General features: G+C 42.8%; 2 protein-coding genes and 1 pseudogene across 2 annotated transcripts; all 3 read right to left on the bottom strand.

The window, feature by feature from the left end:
* Window positions 1-2,346: 2,346 nt before the first annotated feature.
* LOC114078760 (olfactory receptor 2T27-like) lies at window positions 2,347-3,291 on the bottom strand. The gene has a single exon (XM_027919824.2). The coding sequence runs from the start codon at window positions 3,289-3,291 to the stop codon at window positions 2,347-2,349; it is 945 nt and encodes a 314-aa protein (XP_027775625.1).
* Window positions 3,292-21,813: 18,522 nt separating this feature from the next.
* LOC114078757 (olfactory receptor 2T33-like) lies at window positions 21,814-22,456 on the bottom strand (annotated as a pseudogene).
* A 2,358-nt stretch (window positions 22,457-24,814) lies between these two features.
* On the bottom strand, window positions 24,815-25,750 carry LOC139705850 (olfactory receptor 2T33-like). The gene has a single exon (XM_071612753.1). The coding sequence runs from the start codon at window positions 25,748-25,750 to the stop codon at window positions 24,815-24,817; it is 936 nt and encodes a 311-aa protein (XP_071468854.1).
* Window positions 25,751-26,552: the final 802 nt, after the last annotated feature.

The following is a 26,552-nucleotide window of genomic DNA, read 5'->3' as shown; positions in this document are numbered from 1 at the left end:
CACCAATGGATACTAAATAATACACAATTGAATGATGAATGGGTAGTAGAAGAAATCAAGGCTGAAATTTTAAAAATCTTAGAGTTAAATGAGAACACTGATACAACATATCAAAATCTCTGGGACACTATGAAGGCAGTACTAAGAGGAAAGTTCATTGCATTGAGTTTATTGTCCAAAAGAATAAAAAAGTTAACAAACGAATGACCTAACACTACATCTCAAAGCCCTAAAAACAGAGGAACAAATCAACCAAAAGCAATAGAAGACAGGAAACAATTAAAATCGGAGCTGAAATCTCAACAAAAGAAACAATTGAAAAAAATTACAAAACAAAATGTTGGTTTTTTGAAAAAAATTATTAAAATAGATAAAACAATGGCCATTCTAACAAAAAGAGAAAACTCAAATTACTGAAATACAAGATGAAGAAGGAAATATCACAATGGACATGTCTGAAATGAAGAAGATAATTAGAAACTATTTTGCAAATTTATACTCTAATAAAATAGAAGACATCAACAAATTTCTAGAGAAATATGACCTAAACACTCTAAATGAGAAGGTCATATAATTTAAATACATCAATTTCAAGTAATGAAATAGAAAATGCTATCAAAAGCCTATCAACTAAGAAAAGCCCAGGATCAGATGAATTCTCAGCCAAGTTCTACAAGACTTTCAAAGAAGAATTAACATCAATACTCCTAAAAATTGACAAGGAGGGAACCCTTCCAAATTTATTCTATGACGCTAATATCACCCTGATACAAAAAACAGTAAAAAATACACCAAGGAAAGAAAACTTCAGACCAATATCCATGATGAACATAGATGTAGAAATGCTCAATAAAATTCTGGCAAATCACATACAAAAATATATTTAAAAAACAGTGTATCACCATCAAGTTGGATTCATCCCAGAGCTGCAAGGTTAGTTAACATACAGAAATTAATATACGTAATACATCATATTAGCAGCCTTAAAAACCAGAATCACATGATCATCTCAATCTATACAGAATAAGCATTTGATAAAATACAGCACACTTTAATGTTCAAAACACTAGAAAAACTAGGGATAGTAGGAACATATGTCAACATAAGGCTATATATACTAAACTCAAGGCCAGCATCATTCTAAATGGAGGAAAATTGAAAGCATTCCTGCTAAAAATTGGAAAAAGGAAAGGATGTCCTCTTTCACCACTTCTATTCAGCTTCATCCTTGAAACTCTAGCTAGAGTAATTAGAGAGAAGAAAGAAATTAAAAGAATACAAACAGGTAAAGAAGCACTCAAACTGTCACTCTTTGCTGATGACATGATTCTATATCTAGAAGATCAAAAAAATTCCACCAGAAAACTTCTAGAACTAATAAATGAATTCAGCAAACTAACACCATATAAAATCAACACCCATAAATCAAATGCCTTCTTATACATTAGCAAAGAATCCACTGAAAGAGAAATTAGGAAAACTACTCCATTCAAAATAGACTAAAAAAATATGAAAATACCTGGGAATCAATCTAACAAAAGAGGTGAAATATCTCTACAATGAAAACTTCAGAACACTAAAGAAAGAAATTGAAGAAAACTTAAGAAGACGGAAAGATCTCCCATGCTCCTAGATAGGCAGAATTAATATTGTCAAAATGGCCATACTTCCAAAAGCATTATACAGATTTAAATCTATCACCCACCAACCATCTGACTCCTGAATGTGGCAAGCATTGAGGGCAGGGCTGTGCCTTATTCCTCACTCTTCAGGTAAGAATTTCAAGGTTAACATAAACCACTCCACACACAATCTGTGATTACAAAAGTTCTCCCTAGAATTGGAGACGGGTATGTTTAATGAACAAAGGAATCTTTATGTCAAACACGCACACATGGCCATCTAGCAACTCACTTGTTTTCAAAGGACTGTATATGACACTTATATGCATTCAATTAAAATAAAATATCCATTTTGAAGTTGACTTACTAATGAGACCTGTAAATTGCAGGTCTTCTATCCCAGTACCTTACAGAGGGTGACTTTTCATAAGCTGTAATCACAGTTCTGCTAATGCAGTCACATGCTTCTCTGTGACAACATGGTTGGAACCAGAGCCTCCCTGTCTTCATGATGGCTGGGTAGTGCCACCCTCATCACACTGGCCAAGCTGTAGAGGGGTTCCTGCAGAGAAGCCCAGCATCCCTTTGCTGCCACACCTGACACTTCAGAATATTCAGTGGCCCCTCACCTGCAGCCCTGACTCTGAGCATCTCTACTGGAGGCAGTCTAACGTTTGGTCAGTGCTCACGTTTGGTCAATACTCATGAAGCCCCGTCCTCATAGTCACGTTTTCCCACATGCTGAACACTTCCATAGGGTTTTTCTCAGGGCTCCCACCACATCCTTATTTCGAAGACTATAGATCAAGGGGTTCAGCATTGGTGTCACAATGGTGTAGAAAACAGACACAACTTTATCTTGGCCTGGAGTATGGGAAGAGATTGGCCTCATGTACATGAAAATGATGGCTCCATAGTATAGGCTGACCACCACCAAGTGAGAGGAGCAGGTGGAGAAAGCTTTCTTCCTCCCCTCAGCAGAAGCCATGTGGATGATGGTGACCAGGATGAATATGTAGGAGGCAAGGATGACGGAGAATGGAATGAGAAGCAGAATAGTGGTACTGATCAACACCCCCGTCTCATATGCCAAGGTGTCCTCACAAGAGAGCTTCAGGACACCAGGGAGTTCACAGTAAAAATGATGGATTTCTCTGGGTCCACAGAAAGGGAAGTTCATGGTGTAGACAGTGTGTACCAAGGCATTGAAAGCACCACTCACCCAGGAGCTCAGTGCCATCTGCCTGCAGAGGGGCCAGTTCATGTGCAGCAAGTAGTGGAGAGGCTTACAGATGGCCACATATCGGTCATAGGACATGAGTCCCAAAAGGATGCACTCAGTTCCACCCAAGGCCAATCCCAGGAAGATTTGTGTCCCACAGCCAGACACAGAGATGGCAGTCTTGTGCAGAAGGAAGTCAGACATCATCTTGGGGACAATGGCAATTGTGAACAGGATGTCAATGAGAGAGAGCTGCCACAGGAAAAAGTACATAGGAGTGTGCAGAAGGGGGTCCACCAGAATCAGCAGGATCAGGAGGCTGTTTCCCATCAGCGTGACGAAGAACATCATGGAGATGAGCACGAAGACACAGAAGTGAGCTGGTGTGTGCTGCAGCAGTCCCAGAAGAAGAAACTCGGCCACAGTGTGGTTCTCCAAACTTGTCATGCTTGGAAGCTCCACCAAGGTCATAGAAAATGCACCTAAGTATAAACCCTATTTTATGGTAAAGTTGAACTATTTGGAAATTGGCCCATCAAAACATTATTCATATTATATGTGACAGTTTCAGAAAAAATGGTGACTCCTGCAGGTGTAGGTTCATCCAATTGTATTTGTCTAGTTTACTAAATGCTCTATCAGGTGAAGGCTTCAGTTGATTTTTCCATCTTTTCTGTATTTTGAGCAAGGGCTTCTCGTCCAGGGTAGCTGAATGGGGGGAGTCTGTCTGTGTCTCACCTGCACCTTGGGTGCAGACTGGCCAATGAGTCAGAGCTGCTCCTATTGACTCCCTGAGCTCCCCCACTGCAGGATCCCCTTTGCATCATGACTGTGTTGTCTGGAAGGAAGCAAAGTTCTGTAAGTGTTCTGGGCATGAAGACAGCACTGTAGACCTGAGTACAGGTGGATTCCCTGTTGGTTCATGGACCATTCTAATGCTCCTAGACTGATTGTTTTGCAGACATTTTCCTCACTGCTGGTAATGTACAGCATTTACACAGTCTCACTCACCTGAGGGACTGTTCACCCACCTTTAAGAACAAAGAAGGACATGGAGAATGTTTTGACAGGTGTTTGCTCTTGGTGTTGAAGACAGGGCTGTCTCCATATGTGTGTTCACCTTGGACACCTGTCTGCTGTGGTCTCACATAGCAATGTGCACTTCTGCCTCAAAGGGAAGGCTGTGCTCGGACTGGCAGAACTGCTCACTGCAGAAGCCCAAGCTCCTCAGCCTTGGGAGCACACCCCTTCAAGAGGGGCCTGCATCCTTCCCTTGCAGATAAATCAGACCTTCTCTTTACAGTAAACCAAAAGGCTTTATCAAACTGGTGAAGTTTTCATTAGGTCAGTCCACCTTTAAATACCATTGGATACCGTTTACATTACTTTGTGAAGTAATAAATCTGTCTTCCAATAATCTGTGCATCTAAATTTCATAAACTTATCTTCTTGTTGTTTATATCGTGGGAAGTGTGGGAAATACTAGTGAGGACTAAGTGGCGAATATATTCTCATGAAGAATTTTACCAGTGGGTTCCATAACCCAAGTGCATTTGTTTTAAAATATTTAATGAACAGCAGATGATCAGAACAGACACACCCTTCAACAGTAGGGCAATCAATGGGTACTTATTTTAATGATAGGGCTCATATACATAAAGCAGGAAAATAAAAAAGAATGGCATCAGGATTTACAAATGGTAAGAAAAACAGCCAAATATCTGGACATTAATAAAATGCTGGGATGTTCTGTTGCCATCCATCCAAATGCTTTTTTCTTAGTGGATATTACAGTTTCCAATTAATCAGATTAAAAAGAAAAGTGTTAATGTGAAGCAAGTACCAGTCAGGAGCCTCCTGCATAGGATATATGCCTGACTCTTGGCATAAGTGTACTTCTCAGACATCTTCCCATCTGCCCATGGGCTGTCCTTGTCTCTCATTGCACCCAGAGGCCTCTGAATCCTCCCAGCTGAAGGCAACCTCATCCCCCACCTGCCCACCGCTGCCTGACTGCTGATGAGGTTGCAGTCACTATCAAGCTCTTCCTGAGTTTTGCTGCATTATTATACTTCACATTCTGATGCATGCCACATGTGCTTTCTACAACAGCATATGCTCACTAAACAGAGAACCTTTACATTCTTTACATTCTATTCACTCATACAGATCAGACAGGATTAAATACATTTTAAATTGTACTTTGGTCAAGTACAGAACTTGAGTCAGCTTTACTTGTAAGTTTTTTCTGCTAGTTATATATCTTGGAATGACTATTTATATGTCTATATGACTAGTTGTATGTCTTGGAATGAAATATTTAATACAATCTAAGTCTCAGTTTTAACCATCAAAAAATTGAGATTGTTTTTAATGTAGCTCAAAATTTTCCACACATAAAGTATGTTAGAAAATATATACACTCTTAAATTGTTAAATAATAGTTGGATTGATGTTATTGAATTATCTTCATAACACTTTTCTTTTTTCCTGAGATCCAAGTCTGTTCTTCTGTTGTGATTAATTATCAGAGCCATGTGCCGCTGTCCCTTATTTTAGATTTCCCACCACCACCACTGTCCTCTCTGTGCCTCATGGGGACTCTGAGGAAATCTCCGCTCTGCACTGTCCAGGGATGTCTGCATGGTCACTGAGGGGCAGGCCATACAACACATATGGTCATTACAAAGCTGGGTTTTCTGCTGAACGCGACTCACACCTGGGATCGCACTGTCAGTTGTGGCCTCTGGTTTGCAGTGAATTTGTGTTCTAGAACTGCACTTAGCAACAATATGAGATTATTATCTCTAGCTGGAAAGAAAAAGAAATTTACACATGAAGTTTTGAGGGCAGTAGCTGGGACAAAGTTCCAACAGACAAGATGCTCTTTGTATCCACCGTCATCGCCCTTTCCTATTGTTTGGACCAATTCTTGGAACTCGTTTATTTATTTCTTCTTCAATTTCACTCTCATGTCTGCCCTCCTCTTTCACTCTCTGCTTTCTTCCCCTTTCTGTTTACAAAAGTGCCTGATTTAATTTCAAAATTCATATAGAATTTTTTTCAGTTAGCAAATTAATCTTTATTACCTTAAAAGGAAATGATCTTTAAGTTGCCTGCTCACATGGTATGAGAAAATTCCTTATGATAATGAGAAAGCTTGAAGATATATTAATTGATCTGAATAATACCTGAGCCACATAACTTAACTTGTATGATGAATGATGAATTATGGGTATAGGTGAGCATGTAGGAAAGTATCATAGAGACCCAGTAAAATCAAAGGAAGAATTTCAAAAGATTTAATTTCAAAAAGTATGGGACAGGCTGGACATGATGGCACATGCTTGTAATCCCAGCATCTTGAGAGGCTGAGGCAGGAGGATCACAAGTTCAAAGCCAGCCTTAGCAAAAGTGAGGTGATAAGAACTCAGTGAGAGCCTTTCTTTTAATGAAATATAAAATAGGGCTGGGAATATGGCTCAGTGGTCAAGTGTCCCTGAGTTCAATCCCTAGTACCCCCAAAAAATATATAAATAAAAATAGGACATAGAAAGAAAACAATTAAGCAAAATGTAAGTGTGTTAATGGAAGACACCTAAGATTGGTTGTTTTCCCCAGGTGTGTAAATAGAGGAATGCACATGTGATTACTCAACAATTTGACACTGTGTTAATGCAATTTAAATAATTTTTGTAGCCCTTACAGATGAAGTCAATTAGGAAGATGTTTTCTCGATGAAACACAACCATCCTCATTGTGAGATTTTACAAACAGAAGATCCTAAGCACCGAGCTATTGCACAGTGATGAGTTTCACATTGCTCACTTAGAAAGGTCCATTTTATAGGTACTCACTTTTCTGCTGGTGAGTGGTTGATTCAAAACGACTAGGAAATGAACTGAATATGACCTTCCAGCTGGCCTGGGAAGGAGTGGGTGTCCAAGTGAAGAGATGGCCTCTGAGCATGGAGTGTCTTCCTTGTGCAGCTGTCCCCACTGACTCCAGGAACAAACATGTGGAGCCAAATAAAGCCATCCAAGGGTGTGTACATGAGCATTTTGTTCTCCCTTGATGACTGCATCATCTTGAATGATCTCAAGTGGGAATTTTACCCCAGGGAATGCTGTGTGCATGAACGGAGACAACTGTGGAACACCTCTAATTGCCTCGCCAGCCTGATATCCCAGGAGAGGGAGTCTCAGGATCTAACCACTTTGTGTGAAGCAAACAAGTACAATGTGTTACAGACATCCACACAATCCCATGTGGTGTGTTTTCATGGAACTCACAGCCACTCCCACTAGTGCAAGTAGCTGACAACAGGGGACATATGCACAGTTACTGTGCCATCAGCAAATCTAAAACAACTCTCACAATGATACAACATCACCTCTGGTACCATTTTGATTGTCATAAACATTGTATTTAACAACTGGAATATGAAAGAAGCCCACTATAGAATTTGAAAAGTCGGCTTTGATCTGCATTATCCTATATACTTTTTTAAATGGCATTTGCTTATGAAGGGAGCAACTTGTTTGTGCTGTGGAGTAGCCCGCATTCTGGATTCTGCTGATCCCACCTCCATGTGCTCCCCAGCAAGGGGCACTCAACCCATGCTGCCTAGGAATTACCCAAACAGAAGGAGAAGGAAATGCACACACGTGCTCATGGCCACATACAGTAAAGTACTGCCCTGCCTGAGAGTGTGTTTCTCAGATAAGAGAAACACAAGGAGGCCCAAGGAGCAGAATGCAGGACCTGGATTTGGTGTGTGTAAATTTAGAAAGATGAAGTACTAGAAGTTACACAGCATGTTGTTAACAGGCACACCATGTCCACTGGAGAGCCAAATGGGATAAGAGAAGAAGAAAATCATATGCTCCAACTCACAAATAATAATAAATCCCATTTATACTAAGTACAATAGCTTACTTAGTGAAATTAAACAAAAACTAGAAAAAAAATCGATTTTTTGTTTTATATTCTTATTTTCCATAAGGAGAAATGCTACCTTTCTTAACAGTACACCAAGAGGAAACAGCTAAATTATTTAAATTCATATTCCAGCTAAGATATATAGATGATTTATGAAATGATATGCTTTCTAAAACAAATAGAGAAATAATCTTCTTGAAACATTTGAGAATAAACACACAGTTATATACTAATTAAATATTCTTAAAAATGTAAGATGAAAATGCTAACCATCTTTGTTTAATCATTCTATATTATGCACATACATTGAATCACCCACTGTGTCCATAGTATGTGCAATTGAAATAATAATGAATAATATAAATTAAAAGAAATTCAAAAACGAATATGGCAAAAATATGTGTTCAAAATAGATATGACAGTACTCAAAAAGTATAAATTAATGAATCTGCACAATTGCAAGAAATCCCAAAAGAGGCACAATGTGTACTGATTAATTGAGGGAAATTCATTTAATCTCACCAAATTATTAAATTTAAAATGACAATAAAATACTATCACATTGCCAAATGCTTTAGTGAATACCTGAAGATGTGACATCCCTCCTCTGTGGCCAAAGCATGCTGGAACACTGATTAGGCTTTCTAGTGATGTAGTTTCAATTTGCAAATGACATTAGCACATCAAGCAACATTGACACTGCTGTGTCCATCCCAGCACGGTTCCCAATAACCAAGAAATAGAAGCAACCTCAGTGTCCATCAGTTGAAGAATGGAGACAGGAAATGTGTTCAGACACACAAAAGACACACCATCAGACATGGACACATGTGATTCTGTTATTCGTGACAACACAGATGGAACTGAAGATCATTCTGTCACATGAAATAAGATGGGGACAGAAAAATATGGGTCCATGCTCTCACTCAGATGTGGAAAAATAATTATCTCATAGACGAGTGGGAGAGTGGTCACCAGGAGGTGGGGCGTAGGCAGGTAAGGAGAGATGGGGAAAGCAGATCACTGGTAACTAAGTTATAGTTACAGGAGAAGGAATTCTGGTGTGCTATTGCACAGTAGGGTGACAACAGATGACAAGATGCATTGCACATTTCAGAAAACTAGAAGAAAGGATTTAGAAAGTATTCATCATAAAGACGTGAAAAATGCTTGAGGAGATAGACATGTTCTGTCTGATTTAAAGATTATACAATGTAGTCATATGTTGAAACACGGCATGGAACCCCATTAGTATGCACAGTGTGTGTGGTTTTATGTATCAGTTAAAACTAAATTTAACTAAATGTAAATTCCAGAGAACTGCAGGAAACTGTGTTAGCCTTTCATCACTGTGACCAAAACACCTAACAAAAACTACTTAGATGAGGAAAAAATTATTGTGGCTCATAGTTTCAAAGGATTTAGTCCATGGTCCGCTGGCTCCAAGGCCCGAAGTTCTGTAGCAGAAGGGCACAGTGGAGGAAAGCTGCTCAACTCATGGCAGCCAGGAAGCAGAGAGAGAGAGAGAGAGAGAGAGAGAGAGAGAGAGAGAGAGAGAGAGAAAGAGAGAGAGAAAGAGAGAGGGGGTGGGGGATGGGGGAGATCCAGGAACAGAACAGTCCCCAAGGGCTCTGCTTCCTCCTTCCTCTCCCTTCCCCTCCACCTGCCTGTGTCCACTCAAGTCACTAGACCATCACTCCTCACTCATCTCACTCATGGTTCTTTGCTGAAAATAGCAAGTGAAAGAGCAAACTTTTCTGGGATTTTATATCTCATGTGCTACATCCTTTGCCTTCTAAGGCTAAAACAGGCAGCAGAGTAATCTAATACCCTGATAATCACCACATTACACACCTCCCTAGGTTCTCAGACTTCCTTGAGTCTTTGCTATTAGTTTACTCCACCAAAGCATGGAAATAGTTTTTAAACTCTATTGTTTGTAATTTATAGTGTATCATTAGAGAATTAGGTTTTGCCATTAGTATGAATGACATAGAAATTTTTAAAAAAGAAGAATAAGCAAATGTGCTTAAAGATTAAATTGAATAAGATGATGTTGTATAAAGGAAGGTTGTTTAATGACTAGATTTTAACTCTTTATTTCACAAAAATAGCAATGTGATGACAGATATTTGTAACCATAGGTGATGATGGGAATCAATCTGCCCCACTGCTGTAGCCACTTCACTGTCGAAATGCACCCCATATTATCATGTTATAAACCTCAAATACACACAACTGTAGTTATTGTAGAGAACTCAGAGAAGGGTCATTCTTTGCTTGTCCCTGAGGGACGGGGCAGATTCTGGTGGATGGAAACTGGGCTGGTGCCTCATCAGCAGCAGTACGTGGAGGTGCCAGCTCTGTCTCCCTCTGAATCCCCAGGGATGTTCCTGTGAAGTTTGCAGAAGCCCTGCAGGAACATAGACCATCACAGCATGTGAGGAACCCAGGATAAAGGGGGGATGGAGGCTGTGTTTCCCAGTCCTCACGGCTCCTGGGCTGAAATCATCCAGACCACAGCCAATCCCACACAATTGGCTTCAATTGTGCAGAGTGGTCCTGTCCCACATGGGTGGTGCTGAGTCCACCCAGGTTCTATGGAATTGAAAGAGAGGTCGAGAAGGCATGCCTTGCAGCCACCACAACAACACAGGGACAGAATAGAGGAGAGACAGTAGCTTATCAGAGACATTTGTGTTGGAAGACTGTATAGCTGATGGTACTTTATGAGGAATGGGCAGCAATGAGCGGTCGAGGCTGGTGGGATGGTTTCTGGCTTGACCTACTGCACCTGGTGGAAACCTTCACTGTCAGAGAACTCAATTGGGCACGTCCATGTCAGACCTGGTGGAGATGATGTCTCTGTGACACCTGATCACAGATTCCCATCAAGTGCAGTGACAACAACTAGCAGGTGACAGATGGTCACCAGGCAGTGATCTGAAAATTCAGAGGGGCAGTGGTTGGTATAAAGTGGGCCTATGGGTTCAGGTGGTTGGTTTCTCAGGAGGAGCATGGCCTTACCCTCTCACCACCCATCCTGCACACATGGGAAGCCACAGCAAGCATTCTGACCCAGGTGCCCCTGCTCCTCAGAGATCAGGGACCACTTTGACCCATCAGTGAGCACAAAATGCAATTCTGCTGCATGTTGGTTGGCTCAGTCATGACTCTCTAAGGGTCTCTTTGAAACAGATGGAAGCCATGGTGACAGGGTAGTGGCATTAACAAGGACACAGTAATCATAGAGACAGCGATGGTGAGCACAAACCCTGAGCACATCCTGTGGCAGACTGTGCTCCTTACCCAACTCTCCCATTATTTAACATGCCTTATTTAACCTTCAAAGCAAAATTGTGACTCACTGCATTTATTAGAAATTTATTGCAGATGTAATTTCATAGGCAATTGTGCACAAAAAAAGGCCCGCCAAATGGAATCTTTGCTGAAACTATATATAATTAAGGTTTCTTCTTTATTTCTTTTCACAGGAAATAGATTTTGTCCATTACCATTTTTCCATAATTACTTGGGCCAAGGGTGTGCTTCTCCCTAGATGAGGTGGGGGATCATGTCTTTCTGTAGCCATTCTTCACAAGACTTCTGGTAATACAACAGGGATCACATCCGTCCACCTTTATATTGATTCAGCATCTGACTTCTGCCTCTCCCATGAAAGTTCAGTGTCATTTGATGGGTTATGAATAACAACTACCTATTTTCAACCAGCTGGTCACTAACCTGCAAAGTCCCCTATCTCAAATTTTTGATATATGTTATAATTATTTGGTGCAGACTAGTTTCACAGAGCGGGCCTGCACTTGATCCGCTCCTGGGTCATGCTTAGCTTTCTCAATTGGCCTTTGAGTCTATGTTGGGTCTCAAAGTGTCAATTAATTTCACGTAATGAACTGAAGTCCAGTCTTTGGTCAGCTCTCTCCTTCTCAAGGAGGCCTACCCTGCATAGGCTTGTTAAAATCCCAATGCTCCCGCTGGACCCGAACTCCTCTGGTCTCCTTAATGTTCTGCTGTGTAGGGTTTGCAGTCCACCTTCACCTTCTGTTTATTAAATGAACAGGTCAATTCTACTCATCACTCATTGTCATTGCTCCACCAAGGTTAACCTCATGATAGACATTGCCCAGGACAGACCTGGCCTTCAGCAGTTGCTCAATCATGGGTGTTGAGTTCATGACTACCATACATGGGCCATGCTAGTGAGACCATTCTGCCATGAGCCCAGGATGTGAGAGTCCTCCCTCAAGGGCATGCGCCACAGCAGCCCATGAACAAATGAGTAAATATACAAATAGACACATAAATATTATGACAATGAAACTTCATTTTAAATGAATTTTTAAGTGGATAAAACTTATAGTGGATGAAATATAGGATGATTTTAAATGTTGTCCTTGTTGATATGTAAGAAATGAAGGCTATATGTAGTCAAAATCAACAATGTATTTTGACAAATATATTTTACTTTTCCCTGTTTTCTTAACATGTAGAATTTGAATCATAACATTTTTTTTCTACATATGGGAAATCGTAGGTGTTCATGTTATTTATTTATACTTGGAAGATGGTTACTTGTATCCTTACTTCATACTTATTTGTAATATTCTGTATATATGCTCTCTCCCTCAATATGGAGATTATATATATAAAAAACGTGCATACGCATGTTTATAAATATAGAAATGTATGGGTACACTAATCTAGGTTTCTATCTTTCAACACATAGCCTAGTTGTCAAAATTAGGAACAACAAAAATATTGATCAGCTCATTGACTATTGCTATTGAGTTTAAATATAATAAATTTTGATCTTTGCACAGGTGAAAATTAAGTCACTAACAGTGCATAAATGATTTAGCCTTGCATATGTTTTTTATAAATGCTATTTCTGTATCATGCATAGATCAATTCTTAACCTTATTTCTAATTCCCTGGACTGCTAGCAGCATTTTGCTGTGGTCCTTTTTTTAATGAAATGACCTAGAAGTGAGTCAAGAAGACCAGCACTGAGTGAGGTTTGGGACCCTGCCTGTGCCCCTGTCCTGGCTGTTCCAAAGGCTCTGACCCACAACTCAGAAGCCTTGATGACACACTCAGGTGGAGACTTCAGGCAATGTGCCTTCTGTGAGCTGGTTGGTCACAAACATTTCCCAAATCAGTGAAAATCACTACAACTCAAACTGAGCAATACTGTGTCTCTGGAAGCTATGATCCCTCTGGTTTTGCTTTTCCAATTATCCGTTTTATTGAAGTCACCCCTGACCATTTTTTACTGAGATCCCTGTGTTTAACAGACTCTGTGCCCATTGCTGGTGCCATTAAAGACTTACCACAGACAGAATTTTTAAATGGACTACAACATGAAATATTTTCAATTGCTCCTAAGTTCTTCCTCCTGTGCATTTCTGACTTGACTGTGTTCCTGTGGTGTTCACTGAGTCTACACAGCCACAGCCACATTTTCTCTGCAGCCCTGGGAAGCCAACACCGCTCACTCCTGTCTCCCTCAGTGTCCTGCTTCTACCTCCAGGTGCAATTTCTATGAGGCACCTAGAATTTCCACAGGCACATTTTATGACTCTGCCCATCCATCACCCCAGGTCTGGAGCACACTCCTAAGATGCCAGGATTATTAATGAAACTATACCTTCTGTGACATTCACTGGCATCTGGATTGACTGGAAGAGCCACACCTGAATCCAAAGATGAGTGCTCTAGCAGCAAGCTAGTTAATGTGTAAGGATGGAGAAAAAACCTGATACTCACCCGGCAGCTTCTCCCCTGGACATGCAACTCTTTCCCAGGGTGAAGTCTGTTTCCCCACCTCACTCCACAAATCCTTGTTAATGTTGGAGAGACACGCAACACAGAGTTCCTACCCACCTCTCCTCTGTAACCTTGGAAGCTGGCCCCAAAATATGTTCTCCACATGAGTTTCAGAATTTAATTTTTTCATGAATTTTACATATGGATGGATATATACAATACATATGTAATATATATATATATATATATATATATATATATATATATATACATATAATCATTGTAGAATATTATACATTTTGAAATAAAAATTTATTCCAGGAACATATTAATGAAAACAAAATTCACTAACTTGGGCAACTGAGATCTGGGAAAGGAAAATCTACTGCCTCCCATGACAGTTGGGTGCTCTTAAAGTTTCTATTAAATTGTAATTTGGGGAATCTTCAACCAAAACCAAGGATAATTCTAGTACCTTTTACTCAAAATGCTTAGCACTCACCATTTCATGAGATAAAAATTTAAAATAGTATGTTATAAAGAAAACTGAATTAATTATCGGCCTCTAGTTTTGCCACATATACATACAGTTTCGTCCTAATGCAGACATTTCTTCTGGAATTCACTTTTAAGTACACACACACTCTGCTCCATCACATTCCCTCACTCCTCCTAAGTCCTGGTCTGCAGGCCTTCCACTGCGTCTGAGAGTTTGGGTGGTGGATATTATCTACCTGCCTCCCTTCCATGCCTGGCTGCTTTCTGCAGCACACACCCTCCACCCAGCACTCTCAGAGGCTTCAGAGTCTTCAGTTCTCCATTTTCAGTGGTAAAGTCCCCCTCCACTGGACTTCATGCTCTCAGCAAACAGATCAGTCCCCCAGAACCAGGCAGGCCTAACAGGATGGATGCTCGGTGCACTGGTGAGGCATTGAGATGGGTGTGCACTCTGCTGTAGGCTCAGCCTGGAGCCATGAGTCCCAAACGTGCACTCACAGGGCCACATGCACCTCCCTGGACCTCACCAGGTAAACACCACAGGCAGCATTTCTCACTTAGCCTCCTCTACTCACTGGGGCATCAGTCACCCTCACCCCAATGGCCCTGAGCCCTGGCTTCTGCAAAGAGACATGTCCAAGGGAGTGGCTGAGGGCACCAGAGCTGCCTGGACTTGGCACTCCTTCAGATGGGATGGATTTGGCAAGCACACTGCATAAGTCATTTGGAACCAGCAAACAGAAGCACAGGAGGCAGGTCCTCACTGGGAGCCCTGTGGCAAGCGGCCTCAGGGAGAAAACAGTGGTCTTTTCATAGGGCAGCAGAAGGAGCCATTCCCCAGGGCATGGCCTGGGAAGGAGGGGGCGGGAGCAGGCATAAGTATCATGGTGACAGTGGTGGACACCTAGGGCAGCCCTGGCACTCCTGCGGGAGCAATGGCGAGGCTGGCTCTCAGGGAAGAAGGGATGGACTGTTTTGCCATCAATTAATCATGTAGAATTAAATTTATGGTAATGATGATAACAACAAGAAAAAAGATCAAGAAAAAAACAGTTTTTCAAAGGAAAAATAAATAAAGTTTTCCTGAGCCTCTCCACCCTGCTCTGTTTTCTCAGCATATTTTATTCCTGCTCTGCTTAGAGTCCTCTGCAGCTTCCATCACCTGACATGGACAACTACTGAGCCTCATTCAAGAGAAGAAAAGGTGGTGAAGACGGGAACCAGATCAAGACAAGATTAGTAGAAGAGGAGAAAAGAATCACAACAGTAACACTGTAGGTGCTATTTTAAACCACAGCCTTGGGATGGTTTTTGAATTCTCTAGCTTTGTCTTTGAAGATCACACAAATATGTGTGAAAGATAGGTCTATTAAGAATGTATAGCCATAATTATTTTCCTGACAAATTCAACAATTTGTTTAAAGGTGTCAAATTTATCCCTTATTAATTATTCTGAGTATGTAATCATTTGTTGAACAAAGATTGTTCCAAAACACCTGAGTCCCAATTTTAAAAAGGTCTTAGATTTTCAGTGGAATCTGCCCTCCAATGGAAGACCAGTAGTTTGTAAGAAATCATAATTAAAAGAAATAAAGTTGCAGTTTCTAGCAAAAGAGAGGAGGTGGAAAAGAAATCTCTCTCTCTCTCTCTCTCTCTCTCTCTCTCTCTCTCTCTCACACACACACACACACACACCAATTAAATTGGGCAATGAATTACAAGATATGTTTGAAAATTCATAACACATGAGTCTTATTTCTAAAACTCCCAATAGTGTTCTGAATGCCCTATACTTTCTGTTATGGAATCAATGGCTGTGTTTGGTTTTGAAGTATCCACAGACTCCTTTTCCAAAACTGAAATAGTTCAAAAGACAAAAAGGAACATAAGCACATAGACAATCTGCTAATGGCAAGTCCTCAAGGCCCATTCGTCATCAGGAAAATTCAAATGAAAAGCCAAGTGCTCACAAGAATTGGCCAAAATGGAAAAGTTTCCATAATACTGGGAACAGTTGGGATTGGTGTTCATTGCTGGCTGAAGTCCGCAGACGCTCTGAAAAGCAGCTGAGTAAGTTACCGCCATCCCAAGAGGAACAGAGGCACGTGACACATAGAGAGGTGGAGACAGTTCAGTCATGGTGGTTCGCACTGCACACTGCGCAGATGTCTCTCTGCTAAGCGATGGGCCGAGGAACGCGAAGGCGCCAGCCAGGGAGGACCACTGGCAGGAAAACAGCAGACACACCGACAGTGCGGATGGGGGGTCTGACCAGCGTCCTGACCTTGGAGGGAAACACCCAGGCACAGACAGCACCTGCGGCCACTTGGCCTCTAGACACAGTGGTAGAGCGGCCGCGCCCAGGGCCGAGTTAACCACGCAGCTGCGCAGCCTCGTGGGACCGGCAGGGGGCGCCGTCCTGCAGCGCTGCAGCTCCAGACGCGCTGGCTGGGGGCTCCTGTCTCAGGAGCTCAAACTCCAAGCTTCCTTTAATTTCCAAGCCTCCATTAGCACGAGGGTTGGGGCGAGGCTCTGCTGTCCACGAGGAAGCGCTTTACAAGTTCCAAGGTTGGCCGTGGCTGGGGGAGGGGAAGGGACACTAAGGAAGAGCCACCTCAGCTGACGCTGTTGGGGCAGTGAAGGGTGCTATCCAGGTCCCTGTCTCCTCCAGGACTGCACATACCCCCTGCCTGGTTCCCTTGCTGAGGCCCAGGTCCTGTCCCAAGGGGTGCTCTGCCTTCCTGCCTCAGTGGGCCATGTTGCTTGAGGTGGGTGTGAGCTGCGAGTGCAGAGACTTGTGGAAACTTCTGAAGAGGATGCCTGCAGTCTAAACACCCAACTGTGGAAATCATACACTGACGGGCAGCAAAGAACCTCAAACCACAAAGTCATTAGACACTAGTTCATTATTTAAAAAAGAAACCACTGTGGTGGATGACATAGAAATGTTATTTACATTTTAATTGACAGAGTTTTAACAATCCACAGTTTGACCTGCTGAAGACAGACCAGTAAACAGATTCAAAGTGTGGACCTTCATGAATGATACAAAGTAAAGCAGAAAAAATATATTTATATCTATATCTATTTATATATGAAAGTTAAATACCTTCTCCCTAAGAAATACTAAGGTCTTTGTATAGGCCTTCCTGTTTGGGCAAGTAGATAACCTTTTAGTCATTATTTGCGTGGGCTCATTCTCATCCAGCGAAAAGATTCTCAAAATAAGGTAGAGGAGAGTATGGCTGCAGAGTAATTAATCAAGACCTCCTCCAGAGACCAAGCAGGAAGCAGATCTGATTTTATTGAGCAGTTGCCATGTATATATACTCAGGCAGTAGCTAAGCAGATTACAGGCAGCCACCAATGCAATTTCTGCTAACTGTACTTGCAGGGACCAATTGGGGAATGGGCGGTGAAGCAAGCACAGGGACTGCAACACATGGCCTCTCCCCAAGGGCTGTGCTTATGGGGTAAGTGGTTTGCCGGTCACACACCCAGCACAGGGGAGTGGCCTGCCACCCAGATGCCCTTAAAGTATGCCATGTATGCAGTACTCTAGGCACTTGTCCCCACATCTCCACCCTCTGACTATGCTGCAAGGACCTCAGCCAGCATTGTTGTTTTTTGTTTGGTGGCCTTTACATGGTTACATAAGCCTCACAACACAGGAAAAAATTATCACTATAATAAACAGTAGGGCCAGGGTAATAGCATTATAAAGATTACTTTGCCTATCAGGTTTTTCCAGTGTTCAGTCAGTCCCTGGAAGAAAGAGGAGGTTATCAAGATAGACATCTTAGTCTCACTGTTTTTGACAATTGCCTTAGTAAGGTTATGCATAGTCATAATATAGTTAGTATCCCAAGTGCCCTTAATATGCAGAGAAAAACTGGAGAAGTGTAAGGTTACGTTTTCAGACACAGCATATTGGGTGACACAAATACAATGAAACTCAGAGTCACAAGTGAGCCTCTGCAACAAAACAGAATATCTAGTTGTTCCTGGTGAGGTCTAGTTCTTGATGAATGACTAAAATAGTGGCTCAGGTCAGTTTATTTAAGTCATTTTGGATGGCAAAGGCTTCTGCCACAGCAGTGGACACATTGTTCACAGTCTGAGCAGTCTGGATATTCTGAGTGAGGGAAGCAGTGGCAGTGGCTGTGGCTGCGATGGCGGTCACCAGGGCAATAATCCCAGTGATGATAAGGCTAATTGCATGCCTTGTCTGGTGCAGGATCTCATTCAGAAGGTTCTTCATCTCTATGCCCTATGGACTCCTCCACTGTCTGTACAGGGTCACTGGAAGCCAGATTGCTGGGGGCACTCTGAGGATAAATATACCTTTAGTTTTCACAGCAGGGATTAGACAATTTGTGAGCCAGCAGGATGTATTGAGTCACAAGGGATCTCTGTATGAGTGATGTTTATGCCATCAGTATTGTTGATTATTGGCATGGCAAAGGGTGGTGTCACACAAGCTTGTGCATAGTGGGTATGGGTATAATTTGGCACAAAGGCAAGTCCATGGTCAGGGTCTGGACTCAATATAGACCCATTCATCCAGCCATCTGCCACCTATTTGATGGGTGTAGCAGCTAGCAATATTGGCGTGATGTCCATCATGCCATACTGATTTCCTGCATACTGATTGGTAATGGCTTGTCCCGTGTAGCAGTTACTGCAGTGGTCCATATGGTTTGGGGGCACATCAGTTACATTCCAGGGAGCTTCGCCTGCCCAGGTGCATAGATGTTGTTCTTCCCAAGAGAAATTCCTCTTATCAAGGAGATAAGCTATGGCAGTGACAAACTGATTCCATGGGATGCTATCATTATCTGAAGGGAGCTTTCCAAAAGCATTGTTGAGCATGTTGGCAGCAAGGGTTTCTTGCATTTGCCATGGGGGAGTCTCTGGCTACAGGTAGCATTAACTAAAACTCTAAGGTCTGTGAGAGACAGCCCAACATGTGACTTATTATAGTTATCTACAATAGTTTCATTAGCAAGAGCAAAACAGAGGGGACATTATCTAATTCAGAGAAACAAATGGGCAGAGTAGGTATGGAAATGCTGGTATTCCAGGTTACGGTTACCTCCTGGATGGGTAACTCAGGATCAATAAGGTCGGACTTATTGGAAAAGAGTTTGAGTAGGGCTCCTTCCCAATTGGCCAATGCTAAAGGTGGTGGCCTAGTGACCAAAGCTGAATTTACCTCATGAGAGGCTTCACTGTTAGCAGTGAGCATTGTACACACTAGGACCATCAGAATAGGCCTGGGATGGGGTTGTCACCAGGCAAAGGGGCCAATCTGGAGGCTTGTTCAACAAGACCTTTATCACCCCAGGTTTCTCTACATGAGGTCCATTTGTGTTGTTGAGTCCTTTGCTTGTGAGATTTTTCCTCCAGAGTTAGTGTTTTCATCTTATTGGTTGGTGGTTCTGGGGGTCCAGGGCTTGACTTTCTGGCAGGCACCCAGATGTGGTGAGGCTCCTCTTAGCATATCCAAAACCCCAACCCATGGTTAAGAGGGGCCCCAAGCCATCCCATGTATTTGTTATGGGATCCTTCCATGAGACCATAGATAGATGGGAGGGGACACAAGAGGGGGGGCAATGCTTACGGGCTGCTGTTTCCATAGAAGATTTTGACATTGGAAGAAAATTAAAGCAAATAAGAGGCATCAAGAGGGGACTACTTTCACCCTCTGTTTTGTAGCATGATCTTTAATTCCTTGTATGTTCTTTCTATGTTGCTTTGATTCTAAGGGTTGTAGGGGATCCCAGTTACGTGCTGTATATGCCAATCATTGCAAACTGCTTCAAATGTCTTGCTAGTATAGATTGGCCCATTGTCAGTTTTAATAGACATGGGAACATCCATAATTCCAAAACATTTTAAGTAGATGGGAGATGACCTTTCTTGTGGTTTCTCCTGTGGAGGCTGTGGCCATTACACAGCCTGAATAGACATCAATTATTACATGAATATATTTTAAATTTCTAAAAGTTGCAAAGTAAATGACATCCATTTGCCATAGAGCATTAGATTTGGGGGGAAAAGGTGCACATTTTTTGCAGTCTCTGACTAGCTGTCTGCAAGCCTCCTTAGTCCTGCTTTTATGCAACTGTCATGTCTGAGGGCAGCAGAGAGGCTTGAGCTGCTTGTGTCCCTATATCCTGGGGGGCCAAATTCTAGTCATCCAGTGTGCCATTTCAAAATGTTGCCACTGCTGCTCTGAGTTCCTTATTTAGTCCATCCCAGATCGACTTCTTGGCTAAGGCCACCCTGGCTACTTCATGAGACACCTTTCCTTCTTCTACTTTGCTTACCCTGTCGGTAAACTGTGGCAAGTCCTCTGTGGCCTTCTGCCTTAAGCCCTGTATGGAAACTGTCCCTCCCCAGCTGCCAACTTCCTCCAGGCTCTCAGAGTACAGAGCCACCCCTGATGGAAATAATTTGGTGGGCCTGTGGCTTGTACCGCAGTGGAACTGTAGATTTCCTCTCCTGCAAGCACTCAGCTGGGAGGCTAACATTTGTGGTGTGGTTAGGATCCCCCCGCTGTTCACATTCATCACAGGAGAATGCCTTCCACTTCAAAAATGTTGCAGGCTCAAGAGCTGCTCTGGCTAGGTCTCTCCAGTCCTGAGGGCAATTTAGTTCAAGACTGAGGGATTCAAGCGTTTGCTCTGCAAGGTGCTCTGGGGTGGGGACCGTGTTGACTGGGAAGGGTTGTACTCCCACACCCCACTTCTCATCTCTTATCTTACATAGATGTTCAAAAGGATCTCTGGCTCCTGGAATAGGTTTCTGGGAGACCATGGTTTGGGCCTGTCCAGTGGGTGGCCTGGTCAATTCTAAGCTGTCATAGTTCCTTGCTGGCTTGGGCATTGCCTCATAAGGGGGCAGTTGCCATTGCCCTTGCCTTTTTCCCCCTGTCTGTCTCTCACAGCCTCATCTTCCCCCAGGGCCATCATTGTATGGCAAGGGTCTGTTGCAGGGCCCCGTAAACTTTGCTCAATTGTTGTCACAATAAAAAAAAATGTAGTGGCAAAATATACCCCTGTCTCACTTCAGCTTGCCGTGCATTTGCCATTATCTTGTCCCATATCCTAGGATCAGAAACATCAGCAGTATTGACCCATGGGTTAGTGTTTATATTCCAGAACTTCTGGACTTCTCTCTTATTTAGGGTTCGAGTATCCAAGAGAGTGTGAAGCGCTTACAGCTGCAAGTCAATAGGTTCCCCATTTCCCCTTCCACACCCTGTCTTATAGGCTTACTTCAGATGCCTGCTCAGGTGCCAGGTGTGTGAGCTCTCTCTCGTCCAGCAAGGAGGTCCATGGAACAGTGTAGAGGAGAATGTGACTTCGGAGTCGCTAATCAAGACTTCCAGAGACTAAACAGGAAACAGGTTTGATTTTATTGTGCAGTTACCATGTATATATACTCAGGCAGTAGCTAAGTAGATTACAGGCAATCACTAATGCAAATTCTGCTGTCTTTGCAGTGACCAATGAAGGAGTGAGCCATGGAGCAAGTGCAGGGACTGCAACACATGGCCTCATGCCCAGGGCTGTGCCTATGAGGTAAGTGGTCTGCTGCTCACATGCCTAGCACAGGGGAGCAGCCTGCCACTTAGACGCCCTTAATGTATGCCATGTATGCAGTACTCCATGCACTTGTCCCCACAATTATCCAAGGCCAGACACTGGCCACACATTTTCTCTGGGCCCCCTTGACCTAACTGTTCCTCAGGCTGTAGATGAGGGGGTTCAGCATAGGGGTGAGGATGCTATAGAAAGCTGACACCACCTTATCGTGGTGAGCTGACCTGTAGGATTTAGGTCTCTTGTAGTTAAAAATCACAGCTCCATAAAAGAACCCCACCACAGCCATGTGTGAGGAGCAGGTGGCAAAGGCCTTCTTGCGGGCTTCTGGGGAGCACATGTGGAGGACAGCAGCCAGGATGAGACTGTAGGAGGTCAGGATGAGGCAGAAGGGCACCAGGAGCATCAACACACAGCAGATGTACATGACATTCTCACAGACAGATGTGTCAGCACAAGCCAAGCACACCAGTGTAGGGGTCTCACAGAAGAAATTATATGGCAGTTATTTCACCTGCTGCAAAACAGGAAGCTCAGGGCAACAACTGCCTGCATCAGCCCATCAGCTGATCCCAGGAACCAGGACCCCACGGTCATCCTCAGATACAGTGGCCAGCTCATGAGCATGGGATAGCGCAGAGGGTGGCATACGGCCACTAGTGGTCATAGGACATGTCTGCTAAGAGGAAGCACTCTCCACCACCCAGAGTGAGAAGGAAGAGGAGCAAGAGGAAGGCTCCCAAAGCTTCTGCTTCCACGAGAACCCTTCCTTCCATCACTCACTTTTCTTTTCCAAGCACAAGTCCTGAAGTGATGCTGACATCAAAGAGGAAAAAAAAGGTTTACTGCTCATGGCGCATCGAGGGAAATATTCCCCTTGTCTCCAGAGACAGTGATAACACCTCCTCAGTCATATAGGAAGATAGCACATGTGGATAGATCTGTACCTTCCATTCTGTGTTTCAGTACAAGTGCACATTTGATACAATGTGAAAAGACAAACAGAACATCTTAATGTCAGAATTCTGACTCACTTCTCTCCCACAACTGCACAGTTAGCTGGTCATAAACTCAAGTTGATTCCCTGGGTTGTAAATGAATCCCCTCAGGGTAGTGAAGGGGGAGTTGCTGCTCAGAGCACGTGACTTCCTGATTCAGGGTCCACATCAAGCAGAACACTGCTCACAGTAGGCTGGGAACAGCAGAGCTCCTACCTCACCCACACGGCATTCACCAGTAAAAACAGGCACCAAGTCAAGGGTCAGGGAAAGACAGGGCCTTGCTGAGCATCAGAAAGACAATAAGAGGAACAAAGCCCAGTGAACAGAGAAGTCTGAATTCACAATCAAAACACCAGCAACACAAATGGGCCTGTACCCTGGTTCTCCTTAGTTCAAAGTTTGAAAGGCAAATCTATTAAAAATAACCATTATTTGTTCAAAATTATGCAAGATACAAGGTTATAGATCATGTCAACTTGCCTTGTAAATATGAGGGAGGAGTGGAGTTAAAATGGAGTATTCACATTTATGTATGTATATTTGTGGGGCTGGTGACAGAGCACAGGTCCTTATGCATCCTAGGCAAGTGCTGTACAACTGAGACACAACTGTCTTGCTTTAATTACTTTTTTCTTTTTTTTGAAGGTAATCAAAATTAAGTAACCGTTTGATTAATATAACCTGATATTACTGTAAAATAGTCTCTACAGAGTTTGTGGTAATCACTAAGCAAAAAACCTGATGCAATGAAAATCAAAAGCAAAGATTCAAAACATAACAATAGATGAAATTGCTTAACTACATGGAATTCAGTAAGAAAAAAAGAATTAACATACAGCAAAAATAGAAAAAAACAAGGGAAAGTAATAAGTTCTTACCTATTAATAATTACATCATTTGAACATAAAATGAATAAATTGAACATACAATGAATAAATTCTTTGATTCTAAAATGTTAAGCAGCTGAATGGTTAAAAACACCAAAGAGCAACCCCATGAGCTTCCAAGAGACCCCTCACATATGAGAACACACAGAGGAAATTGCAGGAAAGAAGAGAATATTCCATGAATGGAAGCCAAAGAGAGCAGCCACCTAGGCTTGAATTCAAATAAAATGACTGATGCTGAAAGAAACAAGAGTTGAAGTCACCATCTTTATACAGGAGATGATTCAGCAGGAGAATAAAACATACCCAATGTATAAAGCAAGGCTGTTCACTGTGAGGACAGAGACAGCAGTGTCATAATGACAGGCACCTTCAACACTTGCCTTCAGCCCTGGGTTTAACTGCGACTGGAACCAACTGGATGATGCAGTGGGCAGGCAAGAACATGGCACCCAACATGTTTTTATCCACAGACTCTGGCATCTCTTGGGCTAGATTCCATATTAGGGAACAAAGAAATCTCAACAGTACCAAGAGGAACCTTGGTGTTAGACCAGGAGGCAAAGAAAAGACCACTGACTCCAATTAAAATAAAATTAAAGCAAGCTTATTGTTTCAACCAGCTGGGCTACCTCTCCCAACAAAAACCACAGCAACAACATAGTCCTGCAGCTTTCTTGCAGCTCAGCTTTATAGTCCAGAAAGTTACACAAAGGGGGTTACAGATAACAAAACTCTGAGGAGCATAACACAAAGGCTAGTTTACATTATTGCTGGCCCCGACATCAGAATTTATGAAGGTCATTAGAGCCTCAGTGAGGGTACTTATCTTGGCCAGGGAAGGCCAAGATTTATGAAGCATCATTAAAGTTTAGAGAGGGCTGCTATCTGGTCAGAGAGAGCCAGGCATGGGTGAATTCAAGGCACGAACGGGCAGGCATTCCAAGCAAGATCAGAATTTGCAGTAATTTATAGTAAAGCCAAAATTAGATTTTCATGTCTTTTAGTGAGATGGCTCCCAATTTTAAGAGGGAATCAGACTGGATCTATCACTTGGTACAATGAAATTTTTGATTCACCAAACACTGCACAGAAATACCTTAAAAGGTAAAATGGCAAAGTGAAAACAAAATAAATTGATAGAACACAAAATCAGCAGATCAATAGAGCAAATAAACTAATAATTTGTAAAGGCAACATGAATCCATTTTTGGAGGTACAATTTTGGTAAATCCTTGTGTTGGAATCACATAGCATGTGTCTTGCCCAGCCAATTTCTGAAGGCCCCCTTGACGTCTTTATTCCTCACGCTGTAGATGAGGGGGTTCAGCACAGGAGTAAAGATGGTGTAAAATGCAGAGACTACTTTGCTATGGCCCACTGAGTGGTAGGACTTGGGTCTCATGTAAATGACCATGAGGGTGCCATAGAACAGCCCCACCACAGCCAGGTGAGAGGAGCAGGTGGTGAAGGCTTTCTTTCTGGCTGCAGCAGAATGCATTCTTAACACAGCAGCCAGGATGAGACTGTATGAGGCCACAATGAGAGACAGAGGGATCAAGAGCATCAGGGTGCAGCAAACATACCTGAAAAGCTCAAAAACAGTGGTGTCTGCACAAGCTAGGCTCACCAACAAAGGTACCTCACAGAAGAAGTGGTCTATCTCCCTGGAGTGGCAGTAGGGGAAGCTCATAGTGGCACTGGCTTGCATCAGCCCATCAATCCCTCCCATAAGCCAGGAGCCTGCTACCAGTTGGGAACACAGCTTGTGGCTCATGAGAACATGGTAGCGCAATGGGTGGCATACAGCCACATAGCGGTCATAGGACATGGCTGACAGGAGGAAGCACTCTCCCCCTCCCAGAGTGAGGAACAAGAAGATCTGGGAACCACAGCCAGCAGGAGAAATGGACCTGGAGTTCAGCAGGTAGTTGGCTGCCATTTTGGGGATGATGGTGGAGACCAGCATCAAGTCCATGAGGGAGAGCTGGCTGAGCAGGAAGTACATGGGGGTGTGAAGTCTGGGGTCTGTGTGGATGAGCAGGATCATCAGGGCGTTGCCCACCAGGGAGGCAATGAAGGTCATGAACACCAGAGAAAACAGGACTCGATGGGTCTGTGTGTAGTCAAAGAGCCCCAGAAGAATGAAGTTAATCCCTGTGGAGTGAGTGGAGTTCTCCATGGCTGTGGGCAACCTGGAAGGCAGGAGGATGGCTGAGGAAAAGAGCCTGGTTAAAATGAGGATCTGGAACTTCCTTAAAATGGCTTGGTCACCTGACAGAAAGCCTTATCCTGAAGGCCTAGTAATTTAATTTTCTTCTTTCCAGCAAAACATTTTCCTTAGCATTCCATGGTTCATAGCTGCCAGGAGTTTAGTATGTTCTCAATTCCAGCTAAATTAGAAAAAATGTATACACGGCCTTATACAAGGCTCTCTCTCAGGCTGCAGCAGAGTGCTAGTCTGAGAAGGCTGATGCGTGGCCTGTGATTGCCAGTGTGATGCCTTTCATGTCATCCTGGCCCAAAGAAGCCATGTTGTGTAATCCCAGGTTTCTACATTGGAATATCTCCCTGTTGGAGGACTTTTGAATTCATGTAGATTAGTGGATGTTGCACTCTCTCTTGTGATTGTAACTTTTCAGTTTTCTCACACTTGTATTTAAGGGAGTTTCTGGAGATTTCCATCAATACTAGGATGAATTGAAATTTAAAATTTAAGTAAGCAATCTAAACAAAAATGTATAACCACTGAAATCAGACTTTGCTGTTTAGGAAAGAAAACATGACTAAATTTCTCTATTCCACAAAGGCAGGGGTGTGCCCCACCATGCCCACCTCCTCACCTGGTCACCACTTCTCCTCCTGATCAGGAGCCATTAGTCAGTACAACACCCTCCAGGCAACTGTCTTCCACATCTAGTAGGTACTCAAAGAGCTGCTATGTTAGACTGAAAATTCCTATTTAAAAAGTTGATAATTTCATA

The sequence above is a fragment of the Marmota flaviventris genome, chromosome 5, assembly GCF_047511675.1.
Source record: "Marmota flaviventris isolate mMarFla1 chromosome 5, mMarFla1.hap1, whole genome shotgun sequence".
In the NCBI taxonomy this organism is placed as follows: Eukaryota; Metazoa; Chordata; class Mammalia; order Rodentia; family Sciuridae; genus Marmota; species Marmota flaviventris.
Note: the sequence above shows the minus strand (reverse complement) of the source record. Positions and strands in the feature narration are given on the sequence as shown.

What these genes read in the sequence shown, in the direction of transcription:
- LOC114078760 (XM_027919824.2), bottom strand. Translation starts at nt 3,291, where the DNA reads ATGACAAGTTTGGAGAACCACACTGTGGCCGAGTTTCTTCTTCTGGGA.
- LOC139705850 (XM_071612753.1), bottom strand. Translation starts at nt 25,750, where the DNA reads ATGGAGAACTCCACTCACTCCACAGGGATTAACTTCATTCTTCTGGGG.